The 24,327-nt window shown below is 37.6% G+C and overlaps 2 protein-coding genes and 3 pseudogenes across 2 annotated transcripts; all 5 read right to left on the reverse strand.

The window, feature by feature from the left end:
* Positions 1 to 1,217: 1,217 nt before the first annotated feature.
* On the reverse strand, positions 1,218 to 4,725 carry LOC107603280 (uncharacterized). The gene is made up of 5 exons (XM_016296043.1): positions 4,702 to 4,725; positions 2,609 to 2,790; positions 2,300 to 2,422; positions 1,419 to 1,644; positions 1,218 to 1,326 (listed from the first exon to the last, which is right to left on the reverse strand). Exons 1-5 carry the CDS (start codon positions 4,704 to 4,706, stop codon positions 1,218 to 1,220), a joined length of 645 nt encoding a protein of 214 aa, XP_016151529.1. The 5' UTR covers positions 4,707 to 4,725.
* Positions 4,726 to 6,384: 1,659 nt separating this feature from the next.
* On the reverse strand, positions 6,385 to 8,607 carry LOC107603281 (complement C1q subcomponent subunit C-like; annotated as a pseudogene).
* Positions 8,608 to 9,230: 623 nt separating this feature from the next.
* LOC107548128 (complement C1q subcomponent subunit A-like) lies at positions 9,231 to 11,060 on the reverse strand. The gene is made up of 3 exons (XM_016228679.1): positions 11,017 to 11,060; positions 10,740 to 10,903; positions 9,231 to 10,029 (listed from the first exon to the last, which is right to left on the reverse strand). Exons 2-3 carry the CDS (start codon positions 10,891 to 10,893, stop codon positions 9,446 to 9,448), a joined length of 738 nt encoding a protein of 245 aa, XP_016084165.1. The 5' UTR covers positions 10,894 to 10,903; positions 11,017 to 11,060; the 3' UTR covers positions 9,231 to 9,445.
* A 655-nt stretch (positions 11,061 to 11,715) lies between these two features.
* Positions 11,716 to 16,351, reverse strand: LOC107603282 (F-box only protein 40-like; annotated as a pseudogene).
* Positions 16,352 to 17,126: 775 nt separating this feature from the next.
* Positions 17,127 to 19,402, reverse strand: LOC107603283 (F-box only protein 40-like; annotated as a pseudogene).
* Between the last annotated feature and the right edge of the window lie 4,925 nt (positions 19,403 to 24,327).

The raw sequence follows: 24,327 nt of genomic DNA on the forward strand, positions 1-24,327 counted from the left end.
GACAGCTGGTTTGAAATATCATGAGCAAACTAATGCAAACCTGAGAAAATGGTTTAAATGACTTTTCCTTTGATCCTTTAGGTCCAATGGTTATGAGCAGAAGCGGTAGAGCAGGATAGCCGATAAGAAAGCTGTCCAAGAGATGGCGTACAAGTGGAGTGTGGAAGACATGTAGATCCAGATGTGTGTATAGAGATTCATGATTTAAAAACTGAAATGACACAGTTCTCACTGCACCTGCACACACTGCAAAAGTGGAACTTCTTTGTGTGCCATCCAAAACCAAGATGTTTGTGTGCAGTTATCGTTCCTACTGGGTACAAGAAACATACTTTCCTTATTAAATGCTACTTTTTTAACAAATCTGTTTTGTCTTGATTTTCATCAGCGCCATTTCAAAACAAGCAATTTTAGTTAACAGAACAAATTCTACACCGACTAGATGATGCAGCACACATTGTTTTCTTTTTTTTTGGAGAAAACGTTTATTTTATAATGTGATTTTTTTTCGCCTCACATCCAATTGTTTTACTTAAGTGAAAGTTTAACTTTTGTGAATATTTCGAATGATGGATCAGACTTTATTTTCACTTGCTCATATTTACCAAGGAGCCTAATAATTCTGGAGACAGATCTTTTACAATTTCTCAAATGTCATTTATTCCTGTTATGGCAAAACTAATTTTTTGGCAGAATTATTTTATTTATTATTGTTACCAATGTCAAAAACATTTGTGCTGGTTAATATTTATGTGGAAATTGTGTAAGATAGACAAGAATGCATTTTAGTTTTAGGACAACTTTGATGAAAGGTTTTGATCCACTTCAAATGTTGACTACTGTGTGTGTGTGTGTATATATATATATATATACATATGCATATGTAAGGATTCTTTGATGACTAGAAAGTCTAAGCTAACAGTATTTATTTCAAATAGAATGTTTTGGAAAACATTATAAATGCCTTTAGTATCACTTCTGATCAGTGTAATACATTCTTGGAGAATAAAGTTGTAATTAAAATGGATGAGATGTTTTTTCAAATGTAAAATTAAACAAATATATTTTCTTTGAGTTTCTAAAGATATTAAATGTCATATTGTACAGGAGAAAGATAACAAGTAAAGCCGAATAACACAAATGCTTGATTTAAAGAAGCTTTTTGTGTTATTTATGCATCCATTGTATAAATGCACTTTGAAGGTTTTCTCTGGCCTTCAACTGTCAGCTACAGCTGTTCTTTTGAGACGGGCAGGTGGTGGGCGAGTGTGCACAGACACATCCCAGCCTGGAAAAGCCTCTTTCTGCACTGTTTTGTATTCAGCTCTATAAAACACAGATTTAAGTTCATCACTTTAAACATATTCTGTTAAGATTTTAAGTAAAACTGAATGCAGGTTCAGTGGTAGTACACTTACCTCATTGAAGTGTTGATCGCCAGGTTGTCAGGATGAGGGGTGACCTGATTTCTCCGGACAAAGATTCTTTTTGGAGTAGGGAAGTCCTGCTGGTAAAGAGAACATCTCTGTGCTTGGCCAGTCCTGTTATCTCTTGCGGGGATTCTTCCATGCCACACAATCGGAGCGCCATCTGGTTTGTAATAAGGGTAATCCTCTCTATTTGTTGTGCTGAAACTCCTGACACCTGCGATTACATAGAGATATTTGGCTCAAACAGGTTAAGTTTACCATAGATATAAATAACTTTCCGAATCAATACTAATACTAACTACCTATTTTCCAGAATTTCAATAAATTCCCTTCCATATAGAGATAGGCTGCACTGTAATATATTTTTAAATGTAATTTATTCATGTGACGGCAAAGTTGAGTATTTTTGAGCAGCAATTACTCCAGTCTTCTGTGTAGGCCTACTCAAGAAACATTTCGTATCACTTGGTTGTAATTATTAAAGTGAAAATGACAGGGATTTTTCACATTTTATGTAAACTGTAATGTCTGACAATATAATACATTGTAACGTCTCCTTGCTGAATAAACATATTTCTGTTTTCTTTTTCTTGTTGTTGTTGAAAACGTTGACCCCAAACTTTTGAACATTATATACAATATATAATGTAAATATCTATTTTTTCAGCCTTCTAATCTTTTCTGCTAAGGAAATCAGTTATTTAATAATGAACTTAATTAAACCTTTAGTGTAAAAACAACAGTTATGTAGTGATAACTAATATTTGACTCATCTGCAAAATAGGTTAGGTAAGTTAACAACAGATGGTTGGTAACTTTTCTAATTGATACTAATTAATTATTTTCCCAAATTCCAATGAAATGCATACCATCTAGAGTTAAGTTGCACTGTAGGATCTTCTTGGGCTCTACCTTTGGCCAGGTTTTGGGTCCAAATTCAGTTTCTGTTGTGGTTACCATCTTTTCCCGCTTACCAGGGTAGAGCAGTAACCCTGAAGAGGAGATTTGTTAGCATTTTTTTGGGTTTTTTTGGCACTCATTCAAATATACTTTAGTCTAATTTCTGAATGACATGTGCCATTTCCTGATTGTTACAGACTTAACGGTAGTCATATATCTGTGGGAATTCTGAATGAAAGTTAAAGGACAAATCAAAATCTCCTTGTTTCACTGCTTACCTGCCAAAGAAGGAAGTTCTCCCAGCATTGGAAAGGCTCGTGGGTGTTTCGATGCCATTTGACCATTTTTGAGGAGCAATATATCAGTTCTACATGGATGACCAAATGGGATTCTTAGAGATGGTCTCTGTTGCTTGCTGATTGTCTTCTCATGAGTGGCCATCTTTGAGCTACTGTTGAGACTGAATATTTAAACGTGTAAAAAAATAACATAAAATAAACAAATGAAGGTGATTTCAAGGTTATGCTGGTTTCATGTTTTAATCAGTCATTTTAATCACACTTAAATATTTTCGGTTATATTAAGTGGCCTTAAAGCTGCAGTCCTTAAATTTTGCCTCTTTGACGCCATCTCTGTTTGAAAACTTGGAATTGCAGTTACTTGCGGAATTATCTTCCTTGCATGGTTTGTGCTCTGGCACGGCTCCAGTGCAGATGAATCTAAAGTTTTGAGGAGTATGTGTGGCAGTCAGTCACCGCACCGGTGTGAATCCTATACTTAGTAATCACAGATTCTAGCCTACGTCTTGGAATATATGACCCAAATAAGAATTTTTTTACCAGATATAGTCATCTGAACAAGTAAATAACAAGTCTGCCACGTTTGTTCTGACCAACTGAGGAAAAAAGCATTATAATAAATCGTGCTACCAATGGTGATTTAATATAACGATTGATTAGCTCATATCACATCAAACTGTGCAAATTATTATTATTGTTATACTTTATTCTCAGATTATTAATGTTAACAACATCATCATTGCATGACTATGAGTATAGTGTGTGTGTGTATATTTAAATTTCTGTACAGTCTAATCTCTAATTGTCATACCATCCGAATTTCATACAAAGAAATTATTTTAACCTCCCTTCGAACTGGTTGTATTTAAAATACAAATCTTGTGTAATCCCAGGCTATCTGTAATCAGAATCACATTTAAAATTGGAATATATAATTTAATTTAATTCACATGTGTTTCATATAATCCTTTCTGGATTACAATCCGCCATCAAAATGATTTTTTGACATTTAATTATTCCAGCTGCTGTGAGAAAAGGCTAACAATCTGCCACCTGCAGGATCCCCACATGCGATAACCTTGTAACGGGGCTGACGAGACATGAGACGTGCGGATCCATATGCAAAGCTTTATTTGGAGAAGACAGAGACATGGTCATCAGACAGGCAGGGTAATCAGTGGCAACCAGGAATATGGCGGGCAAGACACAAGAATAGTCACAGGGCTAGCGTGGGTCGACGATAGGCAGACAGAGTCACAGGGGCAAGGATAAAGGGAGAAGTCCAGGAAAACAGGTGAAGATCAAAACCGAAGGAGACAGACAAGGCTAGGCAAAACTAGGCTAAGGCTAAGGCTAAGGCTAGGAAACGACTGAGGGCTCTGTAGTGTAGCTATCGCTAGGGGAGCGATAAACGCTAAGCAATACTCGAGATCAACACCGAAGGAAACAGACAAGGCAAGGCAAAACTAGGCTCAGGCTCAGGCTCAGGCTCAGGCTCAGGCTCAGGCTCAGGCTCAGGCTCAGGCTCAGGCTCAGGCTCAGGCTCAGGCTCAGGCTCAGGCTCAGGCTCAGGCTGGGAAAAACGACCTAGGGCTCTGTAGAGTAGCTATCGCTAGGAGAGTGATAATCGCTAGACAATACTCGGCAGAGGGAAGGAAACAGAGTGAGTGTTAAATAGTGAGGGAGTGATATGAAACAGCTGGGTGCAATCAGTGTAAACAGCTGTGTGCAATCCGTGCTGAGTGCAATGAATGATGGAATATGTAGTCCGGAGTGATGTGCAACAGTGTGTAGTGCGAGAGTCAATGAAATTGGAAGTTCATGGACCGGATTCGTGACAAACCTAGTAGCTGGGACAACTTCTTTATGTTTACAGACGTGACGTAATGATGCAGCAGCATGCTCGAATTTCCCGCGAAAACCTACCCATACCACTCATATTAGAAAACATTATTATAAGCTAACCGTTGTGAATCGGGCTAAAGTAAAGTGATAGTTTTGAACACTGGGTGGTTATGTACTTGCTCAAATATAGATTTTTTTTTTTTCATTTTTAATTGAAGTGAACTCACCTCATGCATGGCAGTTTTTTCCCCATGAATCTGATCCCTGAGCACTTTAGTAGCTGCTGATTATTTTACATTCTTGCAGCACAGTGGCATGTTTGTAAATGGCTGTTACACTCAGTTAGCGGCTGTTGCCATGGCTGCTCTATTCTTTATAGAAAGCCTGAAGGGTGATGGACTCAGCTCAAGAACAATGAGTGTTCTGTAACCGTAGACTGACGTGACGCTGCAATTGTGCTCAGCATGAGATTTTTGTTTAATCAAACCTGAAGAAAGCCTGTTGGTTTAAGTTTGTGCTTCAGTTTATTAATGGATAACACCCAAGAAAACACATACTGTTATTGTTGCCCTAATGTTGTTGTACGGTTTGGTTATTTCCATGGGAACATTCTTATGAATGTTTAGGCTGTTCCTTTCAGGTTTTATTTTTAAATAACCATAAACTAACATTTCTTAGAACATTCTGGGAACCTAAATTGCTAACTGGGTAAAAACTAGCTACATTTCTACATGTATAAAAATTGTTATACAGTATACATTCAAAAGTTTTGGTTTTGACCTATCTGTGTTTTTTTTTTTTTTTTGGAAAGAAAATACTATCAAATGCTCACCAAGGCCGCATTTAGTTGATCAAAATAGTCCAAATGTAATATTGTGAAATATGATTACAATTTAAATGAAATGTTTTCTATTGTACTACATTTTAAAATATAATTTATTCCTGATGGCAAAGCAAACATTTTCAGCATTCATTACTTCAGCATGTATTTGAAATAGAAATCTTTTGTAACATTAAAAATGACTTCATTGTCTGTTTTGATCAAATGTAATGCCCCTGCTGAATTCTAAAATTCTAAAAAGGAAACAAATCATTTAACAATGCACATTATTATACTTGTGGTGAAATAAGTCAAGAAACAACAATATATGATTCCATATAGTTTTAATCAACAATAACTTTGGATACATTTGTTACAAATTACAATCTAAGGAAGAGTAAGAGTGTGGCTGATCAACATAATCTTATCCATTTATTGGGAAGAGCAAGAAGCCTATAAAGGTGCAGACAGTGTATCTCTACTGAAGATAGAGCTTATTGCAGTTGCCTGTACAGACACTTTATCCCCAGTTTTCAATGGCAGTACCACAGATCCTGCAGTTGCCATTATCATCCCAGGTGAATCGCAGAACCTGACCTTCTCTTCCTCCCCTACCTGAATCTTTAGGCAGGCAGACTGACTGGATGAAATGTGGTAGCTTATGTTAAAGTAACCGTCCGTCACTATCAAAGACATCACCTACCCCGGAGATCAGTGGGATTTCAAAGCCGATTAATTTGTCTGGAAGAACTCTCTGTGAGGCCTATGACTAATCAGTTCCAAAAAGAAATCTAAAACCTGTGCTAATTGAAAAAAAAAAAATAAAGTTGACAAAAAAGAGTGAATCCTTGATTTAATAAAAATAATATAGCATAATTTTTAAAAGGCTGGTCATTTTTGGCCATGAACACTAAATAAGGTAAAGGGTTTTCAGCACAGAGTTTTTAAATGCACAATTTTTAAATGCAGACCTTTCATTTAAATTTCATTTATCAGATTCTTTGCCTTTATTTAGGACAGTCAGGAGAAACAGAAGGTACATTTTTGACTTTCAATTTGCAGTTTTTCACATAGAAAAGTAGTGTGATCACTACACCTGGATCTCCCTTTTCTCCTTTTGCACCATGCTTCCCATCGATACCAGGAACTCCTGGAATACCTGGTCTTCCAGAGAAACCTCTGTTGCCATCCAGCCACCATCACATGTATCTGACTCAGAGGAGGCCACCAGCAAGAATATAATAGTAAACTGCAGCACTGTGCAGGCATAAAGATAAATACCTGTTATATCTGCCTGTATTAAAAAAATAAAAATATTTTAAAACAATCATTGGACAATTCAGTTCTGCTACAGCAACAGATATAAGCAAGCATGTAAATTTTCCTTTTATCAAATGATGTATTAATTTTTGAAAACAGAAGCCAAGTACAGATTTATTCCAATAAGATTCATAATTTATCTTACCATCTTATCTTCCAAGAAAGCTGTTGGAAATACAGATGAATAGCTTTGAAGATAAGTGTTACATTAAAATGTTTTCTCCCGCCTGCATGAAGAGCTCTGATTTGAGTTCCCAGTTTCACAGGATAAGTGCAGTGTTGCACAATAAAGGCAAGAAACAAAACATATACTCATCATTCACATATTCATTTAGATAAACCTTGAATTACCTTTTTCATTAGTGTAATTGACATTTTATTTTGCTAATGTTTGCAAGTTCCATATCCCTTTTCTGAGAAATTGAAGAAGGAAGAGAAGTTATCCATATTGGACAGTGCACTGACAAAACATAAAAACTGTAATTTGTCAAGACAATTTACAGAAACATTATTTTATTTTATAAGTAGCTTTTCAAAACTCGATTGTGTGCATTTTCCATGAGTAAAACATACAGTGTGTTTAACAAGCATGTCTTATCGCTCAACTTCATAGTTCTGAACAGTGCAACAATCAGTCGGTGTGCATGAATCAAGAAACCTGAGAAAACACTGTCTGCTTTCTCCCCTTCTGCAAACAGGCCATTATAGGTGCCTGTCGTCAGCCAGACTTTCTCATTTTCTTTCAGATAAACCGCTAGCCCACCAGAACTCACCTGTATGTTACCCTTTTGCATGTGGTCACAGAAAACAGCTAGCTTCTCTTCATCATGAATTAGGTTTACACACAGATGTTTTTCATTGGATGATGCATGAAACATGAAACATACTGAAATCCTTCTTGATATCGGTGATAACATCTCTGAAGCATATCAGAGAGTTTGGCTCGGGATGGGCTCTTGTGAAACGGACAACACTGAATGAAGACTGCATATGAGATCTGGAAGTGTCTAAATTGCCTGGTTCCCCTGGCTCTCCTGGGTGGCCGGGTGGTCCCATTATGCCGAAATCCCCTTGGAGACCTCTCTTTCCAGGAATTCCTCTGATTCAAGGTTCTCCTTTCCCCCCTTTTTCCTGGTTTCATCAGGTTTAAGAGGAATCCCTGTTGAGACAGACATATTGTTTTTATATCATGTTAGAAGAACAGTATACAGCACTACTACAACCTAACCCTGTCTCAGCATCTGTTGGCATTTTTAACTTTTAATTAGTAGGTTAGCCTATATTATTTAGTATTTTTGTTTTCATCATTGGGTTCACCCAATATTCCCACAATGTTGGTAATTGTTTTAATGTTAATATGGAAATTGTTGCTCTCTACTCAGGCCTATGAAACTTACAGACAAACACATACAACACACTTCTCTTAAATTTCATTTGTTGTTTTATTACTAATTTGATCTGAGCTTTGGTAAGAAGCTATAGTTCACTAAATTGCTGTATACAGATAGTCTTATTTTGCAGGTGGCAAAAATGCAATTCAGTTCTTAATTATATTCTTAATTATAGGCCATATTAAACAATATTAAATATATAAAAGTGGTAGCACCTTTCATACATTATATAATACTGCGTGTATATCTTTGTGTCGAATGCTTCAGCGTTAACGGAACCGAACGTCATTCGGTTTTAGTATATTTAAAATATAAAACAGGTTCTGAATAAGACCTGGTAGGCTCCCACAAACTAAAACATTCCGAATTATTTATTTTAAATTAAATTAATAATAATAATAATAATAATAAAAACCATCAAGAGTCAATCTTACCAGGATCTCCTTTCTCTCCCTTCATCCCTTCCCTTCCATCATGTCCAGGAAATCCAGGGATACCTGGAAAACCCGGCATCCTTCCAGAAGGACAAGTGTCCGTAGAGACCAGAGAGAGGCAGAGAAACCCCACTAAATGGTTCCAAAACTGATGTGGCCACCAAACATGTTTGCTGTGGAGCGAGGACGTAACCGAACCCACATGACTTTAAAGAGTGAGCTCTATAATCGTATAACATTACACATATACACAAGACCAAGCAAACAAAATGGCAATCACAGTTCCTCTTTTGTGCTGCACGTGTTGCACTTATTCAGGATCTTTCACAAAACTGCATTCAAACAAATCTTCATGCTTAGTAGCATTTGACTATTTTCTTTCAGTGCAAGCTTAAGCCCTAATGATAACACTGTAAAAAATTACTTTTCTAAGTTGTAAATAAAACAAATATCACTGGAGTAGCCTACATTTCACAAGAAAGTAGCCTACTATTTCAGATACTATTTTAAAATTCAGTATGCTGTATAGGCTGCTTGTCGTTTGTCTATTGTTGGTGAAATGTACTAGCAATTTCTGAGTAAAAACGGTTTTATAATTTTTTTCAGTGTAAATAGTGTTACATAAAAATAAATATACATTATAATATAAAATAATAAAAATTGCAAACAAGAAATTATATATATATTTTTTACATCAGTCAACTTATTTTCATTAGATACATATTTCATTGTTAATGGATTGTAGAATTCAGAATTAAAATATCGAAAGGTAATCATTTTGTTTAGTCATGTTCTTATGCTTTTATTTAGTTAATTGTAGACATTTATCAAAGACAACAAAGCAGTTTTAATACAAGACAAGATACATGAATACAAGATTTGAATGCAGCATGCAACAGATCAGATTAAATTTTCATTAATGTTTTTGAAATGCTTACATCACTGCCATACATCACTACCGCACTCAGTAATCATTGGCAACATGTTTAATAGACTTTTAAGTCTCCTATGTGTTGCGATAGATTAAAAATCCATTGAACACAGCATACGTGCTTTTGGGCATTTTTCTGCCAGCAGCAGTTTTTGTGAAAGGCTCAATCCATACTTTGTCATTTGTAGATAGTTGAAGTACAGCTCCACCTGACACAACAGCAGATAATGATCGTGGGTTTAAGTCGCAGAAATTCAGGCTGATTGCATTCCTGTTACTCTTAAGTCTGAGACATAAGTGTCCTTCAGATGATGCATGAAACACAAAGTAATACACCCCAGGAACCTTGCAAGTGAAATAGCCAGTTGCAAGGTTGAACTCATTATCAACATTGCTAAGTTGATTATCAAAGGTCACAGGTTGGCCATATGGAGCCAAATCTGCTCGGTTTCGCAGCACAGAGAAAGCTGGCTTCTTACTGGCTTCTCCACTGCCATCAATGCCACCACTGGATCCTCTAGGACCCTTAGGACCAGGAAAACCCTTTGGACCCTGTGCACCCATGAAACCCTTTGGACCAGGTTCTCCTGGAGGGCCTCTGATGCCTGTCTCTCCTTTGAGTTCCTGCAGGCTGATACTGTTCAGCTCATCCTGCAATGCTGAGAGAACATAATAATATTCAAAAACTATAATATCAGTTTTAACACTGCTATTTTATAATGCTATTTTTAACTGAACATTTTCAACTACCCATGGATATAGGATGCATACAGAGGCGGACAAAGTACTCAACTCCAAAACTTGAGTGAAAGTACAGATACCGCTGGTCAAATATTACTCCATTACAAGTAAAAGTTGTAAAGACAGATTTTTATTTAAGTAAAAGTACAGAAGTACTTGCTTTTAAAAGTACTTAAGTACCAAAAGTAAATTTCCTTTTTTACGTCAATGCACTGTTTTATTGTTGTACGTAGTACTTGCAATACTTCTGAAGCAACTTTGAATACATTACACCTACTGAATACACTGACTAGCTTGTAATATCTTTGGAATAAAGAGCTTTTAGAATGTTAAAAACCTATGGGGAAAAAAAGAGTTTTAGAGAAGAAAAAAATCACCCACTGACTTTCAAAGCTGCTACATAGTAACGACTTTCTACTTCGAGGACCTTGATAGAAATGTAGTGGAGTGAAAAGTACAATATTTGTCTTTCAAATGTAGTGAAGTTGAAGTCATAAGTTCCCAGAAAAAAATTATACTCAAACAAGTAAAGTACAGATACTCAAAAAGTGTACTTAAGTACAAAACTCAAGTAAATGTATTTAGTTACTGTCCGCCTGTGGATGCATATCACACATTACTTTCTTACCTGGTGCTCCTTTCTCTCCCTTTGCTCCTGGTAAGCCGTCTCTGCCTGGGACTCCATTCACGCCATCTCTCCCATGTATCGCACATTTATCATCCTGACAGAAAGCAAAGGGAAGCAGCACCCAAAGAAAAGCACGTAAACCCAGCGGCTGCATCTTAAAACATCTAAGATAAATCACGAAGAACAAATGAGGTTAGCTGCACAGGCGTTTTGAGTTAATGTACAATAGAAACAAATATATAGTTATAGTAATCTAAAATCATAAATTCTGCCTTACCAGTCTCCCTCTGTAAATTTTGTGAGCAGTAAAATGGGGTAAAAAGAAAAAAATGCTGTGTAATTGTTTCATTTCTCCAAAATTTGAACTATATTAAACATCTCTTGAAATTGCCAACACATGCATTTTTCCTTCCCCATTCTCCATCAACATGTTTTCTATTCTAATAAAACATTTAGTGTCATAATAAAAGGTAAAACAAATCTGTGTTTTATTTCTTAAAACTACCCGTTTACTGTCACAACCTTCACTTAACCCAACTTAACCCTTTTAACTACACAGGTAAACAATGATAAGATTACCACATAATAAACAATTTGATTTTTATTTAAACTTTTTTTTTTTTGTCTATACAAAGTCTATGGTAATCATACGGTTTGGTTACCAACATTCTTCAAAATATTTTCTTTTGTGATCTGCAGAAGAAAGTAAGCAATACAGGTCTGAAAAGACATGAGGGTGAGTAAATGATGATTGAATTTTCATGTTTAGGTGAAAGGACAGGGCATAAATTTAACACACACACACACACACAAAAAAATAATAATAATAATTCCATGCCAAAACTGAAACATTGTGGTTTATTTATTTATTTTTGCACATATGACAAAACTAAATTGTGAACAAAATAACACAGAATTTCATTATAGATGATTTTGTGTGTTTGTGTGTAAGTGTGTATGTATGTCACATAAAAACAACATTTCATTTGATTGTCTCTTATAATACAAATGCTACTTGTTTTTCATGAACATGGAGACTAGACTCTGATTCCTGTGTGCTTCCTTCTCATGGCACTCATGAACACCAGTTAAAGAAACAGGTGCTTTCTTATTCTCCCTCTGGTAGTATGGACAAACCTTTAGATGTTCAGAAATTGGAGGCAATTTGTCAAAGCACCAGCTGTCCACAGTGGAGAACAGGTTGCTAAACTGCCAGACCTGATGACGATTTGAAGGTCAATTAGTGTAAATCAGATTATTATTTTTTAAATGTTCATGCACGTACATAAGTGAACTGCTCCATCATTTTGAGTTTGAGAAACACATTTTGAGATTTATGCACTTAGCAAATCTCTGCTTGCATTGGTTCTAGTAGTGCTGTCAAACAATTAATTGCATCCAAGATAAAAGTTTTTGTTTACATAATATATGTGTGTATACTGTGTATATTTATTATTTATATATATAAATACAAACACATGAATGTATATATTTAAGAAAAATATGTTATATTTTTAAATATGCTATATAATATAAAATATAAGAATATAAATGTATATATATTTATAATATATTTACTGTATGTGTGTGTATTTATATATACATAATAAATATACACAGTACACATACATATTTTACGTAAACAAAAACTTTTTTACAAAAACTAAACAAAAACTTTTATTTTGGATCGCGATTAATCATTTCACAGCACTAGTTTCTAGAAAATTATATATTTTTTAAATTGTGTTTCTCTACAAACGGCTCATTGAGACTTCCGACTCTAAATGATAGACCTGTTCACTGCAGATTGCCTTTTTTAATTCAGTATTTCAATTACTGTAGAAACTCACCCTCTTTCTGGCTCTCCAGCACCATCCACCATGAGAATAGACCTTCTTCTCCCACTTCAGTGAGACCATCCCTCTATCATGAAGCAAGGTCCTACATACCTCCCTCATTAGACGAGAAACCAGAGCCAGCCGGGACAGGGTGAAGCTGTCAAGAAATCCAGCAATATGGACTAGAACCTCAAAAGTTAGTCTGCTCAGAGCATCTGTATTGCATGCACGCTTTCTTTCCACAGTCACTGGTTTTATACCTTCATACAGTTTATCTGAAACCTCCGCTTGGAGGCAGAAAGTGTTGAGCTCCTTGTTGTAGAAAACTGTCGATCTCTGTGAGAGCTGGGTTGAAACCTTCTCTGAATGAACAAGGTAGGAGAGAGTGCATCGCTGTTCAAACCATCCACTGACGCAACTTTGGATGTCAGAATGAACGTTCTTGTGGTGAAGGAAACTTGTCCCGTCTGAATATGTGGTTGCAGAGGTACGTAAACGCAAAGCTGGATTTGTTGTGCCTTCTGGTGACACTCTCGGCCTGAATGTGGACGTGGAAGTTTCAAAGCCCGGTCAGCAGTGATATCAGCCAGTGAAGACTCTGCTTTGAAAGGTGCCGAGTTGAAATCATACGTCTATGTTCCAACGTCCAGAAGAAGGGCATCTGTGGACCCAGATTCAGCTATGAGATGCCCCCGTAGTTCCCTCTCCAAAAAGCACTACAGAGTTGCTTGAACTTCATCTCATTTTGGCATCCCATCGATTTCACCTTTTTGTTATGCGAGGGGTTTCAAATGTGACTTTGTTTGGCTTTGAAGCTAGTTGGGACTTGGAAATTGCGGACTGTTTTAATCTTCATGGGCTCCAAATGTTCGTAGATGAGTTTCTTCTTGGGTCTCGTGCCACATGCAAACAGGGATGTGGCTATGAGGAATTTGTCTTCGTCCATGAAGTTGTATTGAGGGATGCCAGCAGGGGCGTCAAAGCTTTCGATCTTTGTTGGCACCTCTTCCTGTAAGATTTCCAACCTGCTTGGGTTGGCTTGTGGCTTTATTTCTTTGCGAGAGGTTTCAGGATTTTGCCCCAAAGATTTTATTGTATGCTTGCAGCCGCTCAACTCCATGCTGAACATTTTTTCCCAAATATTATAGCTTTCGAGATTGGTCACATTAGGATTCCTCGCCATTTCCTCTTGTTCCTCCTGAGTCAGCCTACCTTCTCCAATTTCTGCGCTTGAAGACCCAAATGCTTCCTCAACTCCATTCAACAGCGGTACCCCTCCCACTGCCCCCTCCTGCACTGCAGCCGAAGGCTCCTCAGCCACCTTTTCAATATTCGGATCCAGTACGTATCCAGCCCAGATGGTGGATCAGCACCTAGAGAGGACCTCTAAAGCCCTGAATGTCAGCGGAGACCAGGACAACTAGATGAGCCCCAGAGACAGATCCCCAGTGAAGACCTCGTCTCCTAGACCAGTGTTTCCCAACCGGGGTGCCGCGGCATATTATCACGCTCAATGCGTGTGTGTGCTCCACTCAGTCGCTCACGGCCCATGTGAGTGCTCCACTCATATACCATTCATGCTCATCGGAACAGCAAAGTCCACTCAAAAATTGAGCTGACAGGAAACATCTATGTAGTAAGTACAGTATTGTTTCTGTTTGCAATAGCCCTACTGTGCTGTAACAAGGCGTGGTAAATGGGCAACCCTGGTAATGGATTAAACATTATTTGGATAATTGGTAAAAAAAAAAAATCTCTTAATAGCCCTACTGTGCGTTAGACCTACCTGAAAAACTAAAAAGCAATTTATTTCATTTGTAGGCCTATCGTTATTTTTTATTTGTGCTATCATTAGTAATTTCTTTATTTGTTCTTATTTTATTATTAACTGCTTAGCCTCCTTGTCATTTTTTATTCAATTCAAAGTTTTAAATCAAGCTATCTCGTGCTACTGCAACAAATTTACCCAACTGTAAAATCAAAAATACACTGAGTGAACAAAACTTTAATTACTATTATAACTAGCTATCTCACAATGTTTACATATGAATAAAAGCCTACATTAAAATCTGTAATATATGAATTGGTCTTTTCATTAGAAATTAGCCTACTGATTGCCACCATTGATGGACACATTTTTTTATAATATTAAAAATATCTTTATGACAGTATATTCTGCAGTTCTTCCCTGCTGTACCGAATATCTATACTTTTCAAAGTATCGTATCTAAGTTAGAAATTCAAATATTGTGACAAAATTAATTTTGTAGGGTGCCACAAATTTGTTAAAATTTCCAAAGGGTGCCGCGACTAAAGAAAGGTTGGGAAACTCTGTCCTAGACGGCCACCGGGACAAGACCACAGGAACCAGTTGAGTCCTCTGCACAATGTGACTTTGCTGCAGCCTGGAATTGAACTGCTGGTTTCATCTTGCCAGAGGAGAACTGGCCACCCGACTGAGCCTGGTTTCTCCCAAGGTTTTTTCTCCATTCTGTCACTGATGGAGTTTTGGTTCCTTGCCGCTGTCGCCTCTGGCTTGCTTAGTTGGGGACACTTAATTTCCAGCGATATCGTCGACTTGATTACACAGATACTATTTAAACTGAACTGAGCTGGATGATGACATCACTAAATTCAATGATGAGCTGCCTTTAACTGAAAATTTAGTGTTTACTATTGTCATTTTGCATTATTGACACACTATTTTCCTAATTAATGCTGTACAGTTGCTTTGACACAATCTGTATTGTTAAAAGTGCTATATAAATAAAGGTGACTAGACTTGACAATAAGTTCAGGAAAGAGAGTCTTCATTTTGAGACAATGAAACAGATGCTGCTGGTGCCTCAGAGCCATCGAGAGATGTAGAGGTTCCTGAGTGTAGTTCTCCTTCAAAATGTTCTCGTAAAACTCAGGGGTCTCGGACTCTTCGATGGGCCAGCGGTTCCACTCCATTGAGCAGGAGACAACGCTGGCAGGACACACCGTCAAATGCTTAGCCAGGCTTGAGTGGCACATAGTGAACAGGCAGCCATATTCGACATTGAGACAAGGCACCCTTTCATTGGGGCACAAGAGCATGTGCTCTTCTTCCTTGCATAGGTGAAACACAGCACCGCACATCAAACGGCAGCTCATGATCGCACATGACACACAAATCTCAATTGGCGTCTCGCAGCGCCGGCTGTGGCAGCTCTCACAATGGCGATGGAGCTTGGATGTTTGGGTTCTTTGTCTACCCTGTGAATAAATGCAAAGTTTTTACAATGTTTTAGACTGGACAGAAACTTTGTAAAGTGTCTTACCATAACTACAAGCGAATGTCAATGACATGCTAGTCAAATCTTAGATCTAGAAGAATAGCATTATAGAATTAATACTGTATATACTGTACATAATATACACATGTATAAATGTGTTTTGCATGTTCCTCCTCTTAGTGGTAAAACCTGAAATGTATTTCAGAAATATAATTAATCCTAAGCTAATGCTAAAAACCTAAATGCTTCTTGCAGATACAATGCACATATTTAGACTGCTATGTCTACATCTTGCATTTAGCTGGCAGACACTAAAAAAAGCAAAGAAAAGTTGACCTACCTACCATAGTGTTTTTACTGTGAGCTCCACGCTAATGTTCAGCTTAGTCACTAAAACTTTGAGTGAGACTATATCTGTGTCTGCCCACTAGTTAAAAATAGACACGTTCATATACTGGTTGTGTGACTAGGGTTTTTTGGTATACAAGAGTCAAGTTACATGTTCTGTAACCATAGCTGCTATAGGTACCCAGTGTTTTCAAGACACTGTGTCAAGATTAAAGATGACATGCCATCTCAAACTTTTCTTAAGCTGTTCTTTTCAACTGTGCTGCATTTGACTGTTTGAATGCAATAATTATTTCATGCACATATGGTGTTTTTAAACATTTTCAGCATTATTTATTTACATTTGTTTGTTAGGCCTATTTATTCAACAGTGCTTTTCTAATCATACAATTATTGTGCATATGGTACACAAAAATGGTACATTTTACTCTATAGGTTTATCATCCAACATGACAACATAAAACATGACAAGAGCTATGGAAATCTAAAGCGAAGTGAAGAAACACATTCTGCTTTACTGTAAGTTCTTGTTTTAGTTTTACAGAGAGAGAATAAAAGGCAAAATTAAGTTAGAAATCAAACACACAAAAAGTAGGAGTCAAGTTTGACTGGGAGTCAAAATTAATTTAAACCTAGAAATAAAATGATTAATAAATAACCATAAATAATAAGATTTTGCGTTCTAGGCAGATGAGCAATTTTGTGACAGTGATAAAGTGGAAATGGCTACTGTCAATAAAGCAAAAATGTAACAAACACTCAAACATCCTGAAATGATCATTTTTAAATGAATGTTTACACTCCAGTTGTTATAATTTGTAAAGAAACATATATTAGTAGAATATTAATTTAACAGTAGTAAATATTAGCATTATATAAATAGAATAATTTTCACTAGTGGATACTGACTCACTGTAACTACCAAAAATTCCAAATAAAAGTTACACCGTTTCACTTATTTTGTGGCCCCTTATCTCAACCTCTGCATAACAAAGTAGGGTTAAAAACATCTCATCCATCTCCCCACCATCTTTCTCAGACATACCCAGGTCAGATGTGCCAACGCCCTTGTGCTCGGTCATTACTCTCGTATTGAATTCTCTAAGTTGAATGCGTCTTTTTTTGTAACTACTGGGAACCTTGAAGGAACGTAGACTCTGGACTGGTATTGGCTCCAACTTCCCATAAACAAAATCTCTCTCTCAGGGCGTGCAAGCATCCATCTGACCAAAGGAGATCAACATGCGCCCATGATGCACTATGTACATGTTGAATTTTCTAGGTTTCACTTCCTGTCCGAGTCGCTCCAGGACACCATCCTGCCAAGGTGCCAGTCCAGTTTTGGTGATATCCACATGGGATACGTTTGCTTCCTTTTTCTCGGGCTGTACAGAAGCTCCTTGTAGCTTTAAAGAACCTTTAGAAGAAGTCTTTTTTCCATTCTGTTCTTCTGTTTTCGTCGCCTCTGCCTGCTTGCAACCACCCATTTCCATGCTAAACAGCTTTTCGAAAAGATTGTACTTGTCCTTGTCAACAGGACCATTGAGGACCACATCTTCTTTCAGAGCTTTCTCACAAGCTTTAGATGGTCCATTCACCAAGCCTCCTCCTGAACTTCCACGTCCATTGACGTGCATCCCATTACACATAATCTCTTTTCCTACTGCTTCCTCCTCATCGTCATACTCCTCCACTGCGGCAGGCTCCTCTTCTTGTTCCTCCATTAACTCAGGAAAGCATTTCCTAATTTTCAACCAGGCACATAGATGTTTCTGGTCTCTCAGTGCCATGGAAAGGTCCAGTGATTCTTGCTCGTGGAGCTCTTTCAGTTGGTTTGAATACAAGGGGGCATCTGGGTTCTCAAGAGGCCAATGGTTCCACGCCATCGAGCAGAAGACGACGCTCGTGGGACACACCTCAAGGTGTTTGGCAAGCCGAGAGTGACACATGGTGAAAGGGCAGCCATAGTGAGCATTGAGACAAGGCACCTTCTCATTGGGACACAACAGGGAGTGTTCATCCTCTTTACACATGTGGAAGGAGGCCCCACAAAGCAAGCAGCAGTTGATGAACATGCATGACACGGTCACTTCTATGGAGGCTTTGCAGCGGCAACTGAAACAGGTCTCACAATATCTGTGCAGCCTCGGACCGGATCTCCTATAATCAGATCCTCCTCTGTGGAAAAACACAATAGACAAGCACAACAAAGCAACTTGCACTGGTGCAGAATCAGAATGAGCTTTATTGCCAGGTATGTTTACACATACGAGGAATTTGTTTTCGTGACAGAAGCTTCCACAGTGTAACAGAATGACAGTGACAGAACAAAAAAACACAGATAATAAAAAATATAAATAAATAAAAAATAGAACAAGTAAAATAAGGAATAAAAAATATACAAATCGACAATTGTATGTACAGGTATATAACAATAGACAATTGTATGTACAGGTATATTATGTGCAAATTGAAATGTATACTGAGTATGTTAAATAAGTGTATGAGTGAATAAATAGTGTGTGTTCCACAGATCCACATGGGATACGTTTGCTTCCTTTTTCTCGGGCTGTACAGAAGCTCCTTGTAGCTTTAAAGAACCTTTAGAAGAAGTCTTTTTTCCATTCTGTTCTTCTGTTTTCGGCGCCTCTGCCTGCTTGCAACCACCCATTTCCATGCTAAACAGCTTTTCGAAAAGATTGTACTTGTCCTTGTCAACAGGACCATTGAGGACCACATCTTCTTTCAGAGCTTTCTCACAAGCTTTAGATGGTCCATTCACCAAGCCTCCTCCTGAACTTCCACGTCCATTGACGTGCATCCCATTACACATAATCTCTTTTCCTACTGCTTCCTCCTCATCGTCATACTCCTCCACTGCGGCAGGCTCCTCTTCTTGTTCCTCCATTAACTCAGGAAAGCATTTCCTAATTTTCAACCAGGCACATAGATGTTTCTGGTCTCTCAGTGCCATGGAAAGGTCCAGTGATTCTTGCTCGTGGAGCTCTTTCAGTTGGTTTGAATACAAGGGGGCATCTGGGTTCTCAAGAGGCCAATGGTTCCACGCCATCGAGCAGAAGACGACGCTCGTGGGACACACCTCAAGGTGTTTGGCAAGCCGAGAGTGACACATGGTGAAAGGGCAGCCATAGTGAGCATTGAGACAAGGCACCTTCTCATTGGGACACAACAGGGAGTGTTCATCCTCTTTACACATGTGGAAGGAGGCCCCACAAAGCAAGCAGCAGTTGATGAACATGCATGACACGGACACTTCTATGGAGGCTTTGCAGCGGCAACTGAAACAGGTCTCACAATATCTGTGCAGCCTCGGACCGGATCTCCTATAATCAGATCCTCCTCTGTGGAAAAACACAATAGACAAGCACAACAAAGCAACTTGCACTGGTGCAGAATCAGAATGAGCTTTATTGCCAGGTATGTTTGGATGTCCTTCAGGTGGGCCAGCAACAGTTTTTCAAAAGACTTCATGACCACAGACGTTAGAACCACAGGCCTGTAGTCATTAAGTCCTGTAATTTTGGATTTCTTTGGGATGGGGATGATGGTGGAGCGTTTGAAGCATGAAGGGACTTCGCACAGCTCCAGTGATCTGTTGAATATCTGTGTGAATATGGGGGCCAGCTGGTCAGCACAGGATTTCAGACAGACTTGTGTAACAATCTAGGCCTGGTGCTTTTTTCCTTTTCTGCTTCCGGAAGACCTGGCGCACCTCGTCTTCGCTGATCTGAATTGGAGGTGTGGGGGAGAGGGGGGTTGCTGGAGGTGTGAAATTCCAAATTGGAATTTCAAAAAGACTAGCACAGAATTCATTCTATATTCTATATTCTAGTCCTATAGCAGAGGTCACCAAACTTGGTCCTGGAGGGCCGGTATCCTGCAGAGTTAAGCTCCGCCTCCAACCCTAATCAAACACACCAGAACTAGCTAATCAATGTCTTACAAGGCATACTAGAAACTTCAAGGCAGGTGTGTTGAGGCAAGTTGGAGGTAAACTCTGCAGGACACCGACCCTCCAGGACAGTCTGGTGACCCCTGTCCTATAGAAACAGGAGGGACTTTCTCATTCGAAAGCACATTTTGATTGGACACAAATTTTGATTCATTTAGATCTATCTGATTTTGAGTCAACTTTTATGAATACAAAAGCATACGAATGGCTTCTGTAATGCTGAATTAATTTCAAAATAAGAGTACAACACAAGACGGGAACACAGGCTGGGATCATGCCTCAAATCTAAAATATGTGGACTAAAACCACACAAAAAAACAATCTTGAACTATATTAAGAGTATATTAAGGCATGGAGCAGTTTCTTTACACTTTTCGCTTTTCATTACACCATAATGCTCTATAATATAATGCTACAAAATTCTGTAATTCAAATCTGTATTATGACATATTTTTACATACAAATATCACTGAGTAACCAATATTTTAATAATCAGAAAATGATATGTACATACCATTATTATCTGAAGCAGTGTCAATGTGCAACAGCAGCTTCTGGAAAAAAGGTAGTATCTTATTCATTAAAATATTTATCAATTATCTGTATGCATTTATATATTACATTGTGCTAAAACATACAGTATATTTTCCTTATAAAAGTACCTGGTTTTGTAAGACTTTGCTGTAAGGGCAAGCGGCTGTAGACAGCACTGACAGCAGAACCTACCAAGGGAGTTACCAAACAACTTACCTAAAGTGTGAACCATGTCTCAAGAAGTTCCCCGGCTTGTTCCAAGAGTCCTTTCTAAAGAACAGGATTGTGGGTCATGTTAAAAATAGTTGCCTCAGCTGTCAGTAGCAAGTTACATGACTTGAAGGTACTGGGGAAAATTTGACAAACATTGTCAAATAAAAATATATTGCTATCTTGCTATAATTAAAGCTCTTTACTACCTACAGAGGGCGAACAGAAGACAGGACAGATGAGCAGAAAGAGTTTAAACCTGTTTGTTTTTTATGGTTTCATCAGTGGGTCACCAGATGGCAGTCTTTCCTTTTGGTTTAAGGAACAGGGAGGGATCCACAAGCACACAGCGTATTATTCAAGAAACCCTTTTGGTATCTCAACACAAACACGTTTTGTGTTCTTCTCCATCCTTACCCTTTCCATATTTGTATTAATAAGTTTTTGTCATGTGATGTTCCTAATGTAGTAGCCTTTTTATCAGAAGGCTTGGCAACATCTATCCTTTTTCCAAACTGCTTGTCCTCTGTAGAGTTGCAGGGATGCTAGAGCCTATCTCGGCATATCTGGCCATAGCAGGGCTGGCTTAGAAACAAGTAAAATAAAAAAAAATTAATTGATGCCGTTAACTAATATAACTTTTTACCATCATGAAATTCTACAGAAAAAAAATTATGTGTAGTTTGGTGTGGAATGCAATTTAATGCTATAGTATAGCATACTATACCACAGTATATATAAAATGCACTATAGTAGGCTAACCACATTTTCTGACAAATTATCATGACATGATAAATGTTATTAGAAATTAATATGATATATTCAATTAAAAAGAGTAACTTTTAAAATAGTTGTATTTTTGCATTTCACTGGTGGAAACCAAGTAACAAATGCCAGTACCAGTTTAACTGTAGTATTTAGGACTAAATGTAGTATTATTTGTTGGAACTATAATTACCATGGCACATTTTTGAAAGAGGGGCTATAGGAAGCCTATGTAGTGTAGTTAGTACATAGTACAGTGTAGTAGCTATGGTACACTATATAGTTCCACTGTAAACATGAATGTTAAAATGTAAAACTTAAAATCTGTGTAGGCCCTATATTAATTGCGGTAATCAAATGTATTACATTGTATAACTGTGGCTTGTATTTTTTTATATCTTTATGGGTCCTTTCTGGTCATGAAATTTCTAGTTTTCTAACATGTAGATCAAACACTTATGTTTTATTCAAATCAAACAAGAAAGTATGCTGATTCAGATTACTTAATATCCATCCAAATAAAACCCAGCATGTTACATTTTTTTGTCCTGAAAATCCCTCATATTTGTACACAGAGATGACTTCTAGAGTCACCTCAGGAGGGTGTAGTAGCCTGCATACCAAGCACAGCACAGCCGCTAATCACGTCCTGATGTTTTACTGTAGGTGAGCGGGATCAGACCAGTAGGAGTCACCGCTACGCTCGCTTTCTCGCTCTGCTGAGCCTCTGTGATTGAGCAGGGAAACAACATGCCGGAAGTGGGGTTTCGGGACTCGTAAGCGTGGAAAGTTTACTCTATTAAGAAATCTACTTTTCCCGAGGATTAAAGCTGTTCTTCAGGTTTTGTTTCACTGTTTCATTCATTTGCACTTTTACAATGGGGCTCCCGGCGCTGGAATTCAGTGATTCTTTTCTGGACAGTCCTGACTTCAGAGAGCGACTCAAATGCCACGAAATTGAGCTGGATCGTACTAATAAATTCATCAAGGAACTAATCAAAGATGGAAATATGCTTATTAGTGCGCTGAAAAGTAAGTTACAGGTCGTGTGTCTTTTTAAAAGTAAGACAATCTGTGATTTATGGAGGTTTATAAGCGAGAAAGCTCAGATTTGTTGTGCTATTTAAATATTTTTTATTATATATATTAATAATTAAGAAAGGACCTATGATAAACTGGTAGCTGACCTTTTGCCCTTTTAAAGACATTTAATTTAACTACTTAAAACTACAGCTCCTCATTGTAAAGGGTCTTCAGAGACCCACCAATACTAGGGTTGGTGCACGCCATCATATAATGCTTGTTTATTCAGCTGGTATCTGATGTGATATCTGAAAACAGACAAATCTCTGCTAGATATGCTGTTATCAGCCACTTCACCAGCATGGCTCCTCCTGCCTTCCTCTAGATATATTTGCTTTGCACTAGTCTTAGCCTTTGAACATTTAGGTCCAATCAGCTTTGACTATTTCTTGTTATTTTCAGCATTATTCTCTTTCACAACTTTCTCCTTTATTCTCAGCCACAATGCAGTCTGGCAGAAGGCTCATTTGGGCTTTTGTACTAAACAAAATCAGTGAATGTCTTCCAGAAAATACCTACATCACTAATGCTTTAATTGACTATAGAAGTATTTGTGATGTTATCTCCTTCCTTTTAGTCTGAACAAATCACAGCTTATATAATAATATATTAATAACTGAAAACTCTGTCTCTCTGACAGATCTATCTGCAGCTGTGCAGAAATTTTCCCAGTCCCTACAGGATTTCCAGTTTGAATGCATCGGAGATGCAGAGACAGATGATGAGATTAACATTGGTAAGTAGTTGGCAAATGATCAAGATGAAAATAATTTAATAAATGATACAATTTCTTATCCGGAGAAAAATTTAATTCTGTCATCATTTACTTACCTTAATGTCTTTCTGAACCAGTACTCTTTATTTCATGCAACTCTTTCATGCAAGGAAACGTTTAGTAGAATGTTGAGGCTGCTCTCATTCATACTAAAAAAGTGAATGGGGACAAAAGGAGTCAGTCCCAAAAAAGTACCCTAAAGAAAATGTACATTGTTATTCACAAAAAAAATCTTGCCTTGAGAATTTAGCTTGATAGCCAAGATTGCCATTCATTGTATGGAAAATTCATTTCTTTGTCATTCAGCTATGAATAACTCCTTTGTCTCACAGAATAAAGAAAGTAATACAGGTTTGGAATGACGTGAGAGTGTGTAAATAATGGCAGAACATTCATTTGTTGTGAGAACTATCCTTTAAGCTGTAAATAGTGATGTAAACTTTGAAACAGTCTCAAAAATGTTCATGCCTCCATAAGCTTTTTATTTGCAGCTGTCGTCTAAGTCACCCACCAACAGTAAGCTGAGAAAACACACATTACTGTAGCATTACAGCTACATAGTGTCAAACACAATAGTGATGGTTCTTTATCAGTCTGAGACAATTGCTGCCTGGCATTTTGAAAACCATGAACCCAAACAACCGTCTGCAAGGTGTGAGAATGTTCCTTTCTGGCCCTGGCTGTCCATATTGGTCATAACACTCTTAGATATTTAGGCTGGTGAGACTCTGATAATTTGCAGCTTAGTGTTTAATGTTAAAATGTACCCCTTTTTTCTTTAAAATACATAAAAATCTTTAAT

The sequence above is a fragment of the Sinocyclocheilus grahami genome, unplaced genomic scaffold (genome assembly GCF_001515645.1).
Source record: "Sinocyclocheilus grahami isolate Dianchi unplaced genomic scaffold, SAMN03320097.WGS_v1.1 scaffold344.1, whole genome shotgun sequence".
NCBI lineage: Eukaryota > Metazoa > Chordata > Actinopteri > Cypriniformes > Cyprinidae > Sinocyclocheilus > Sinocyclocheilus grahami.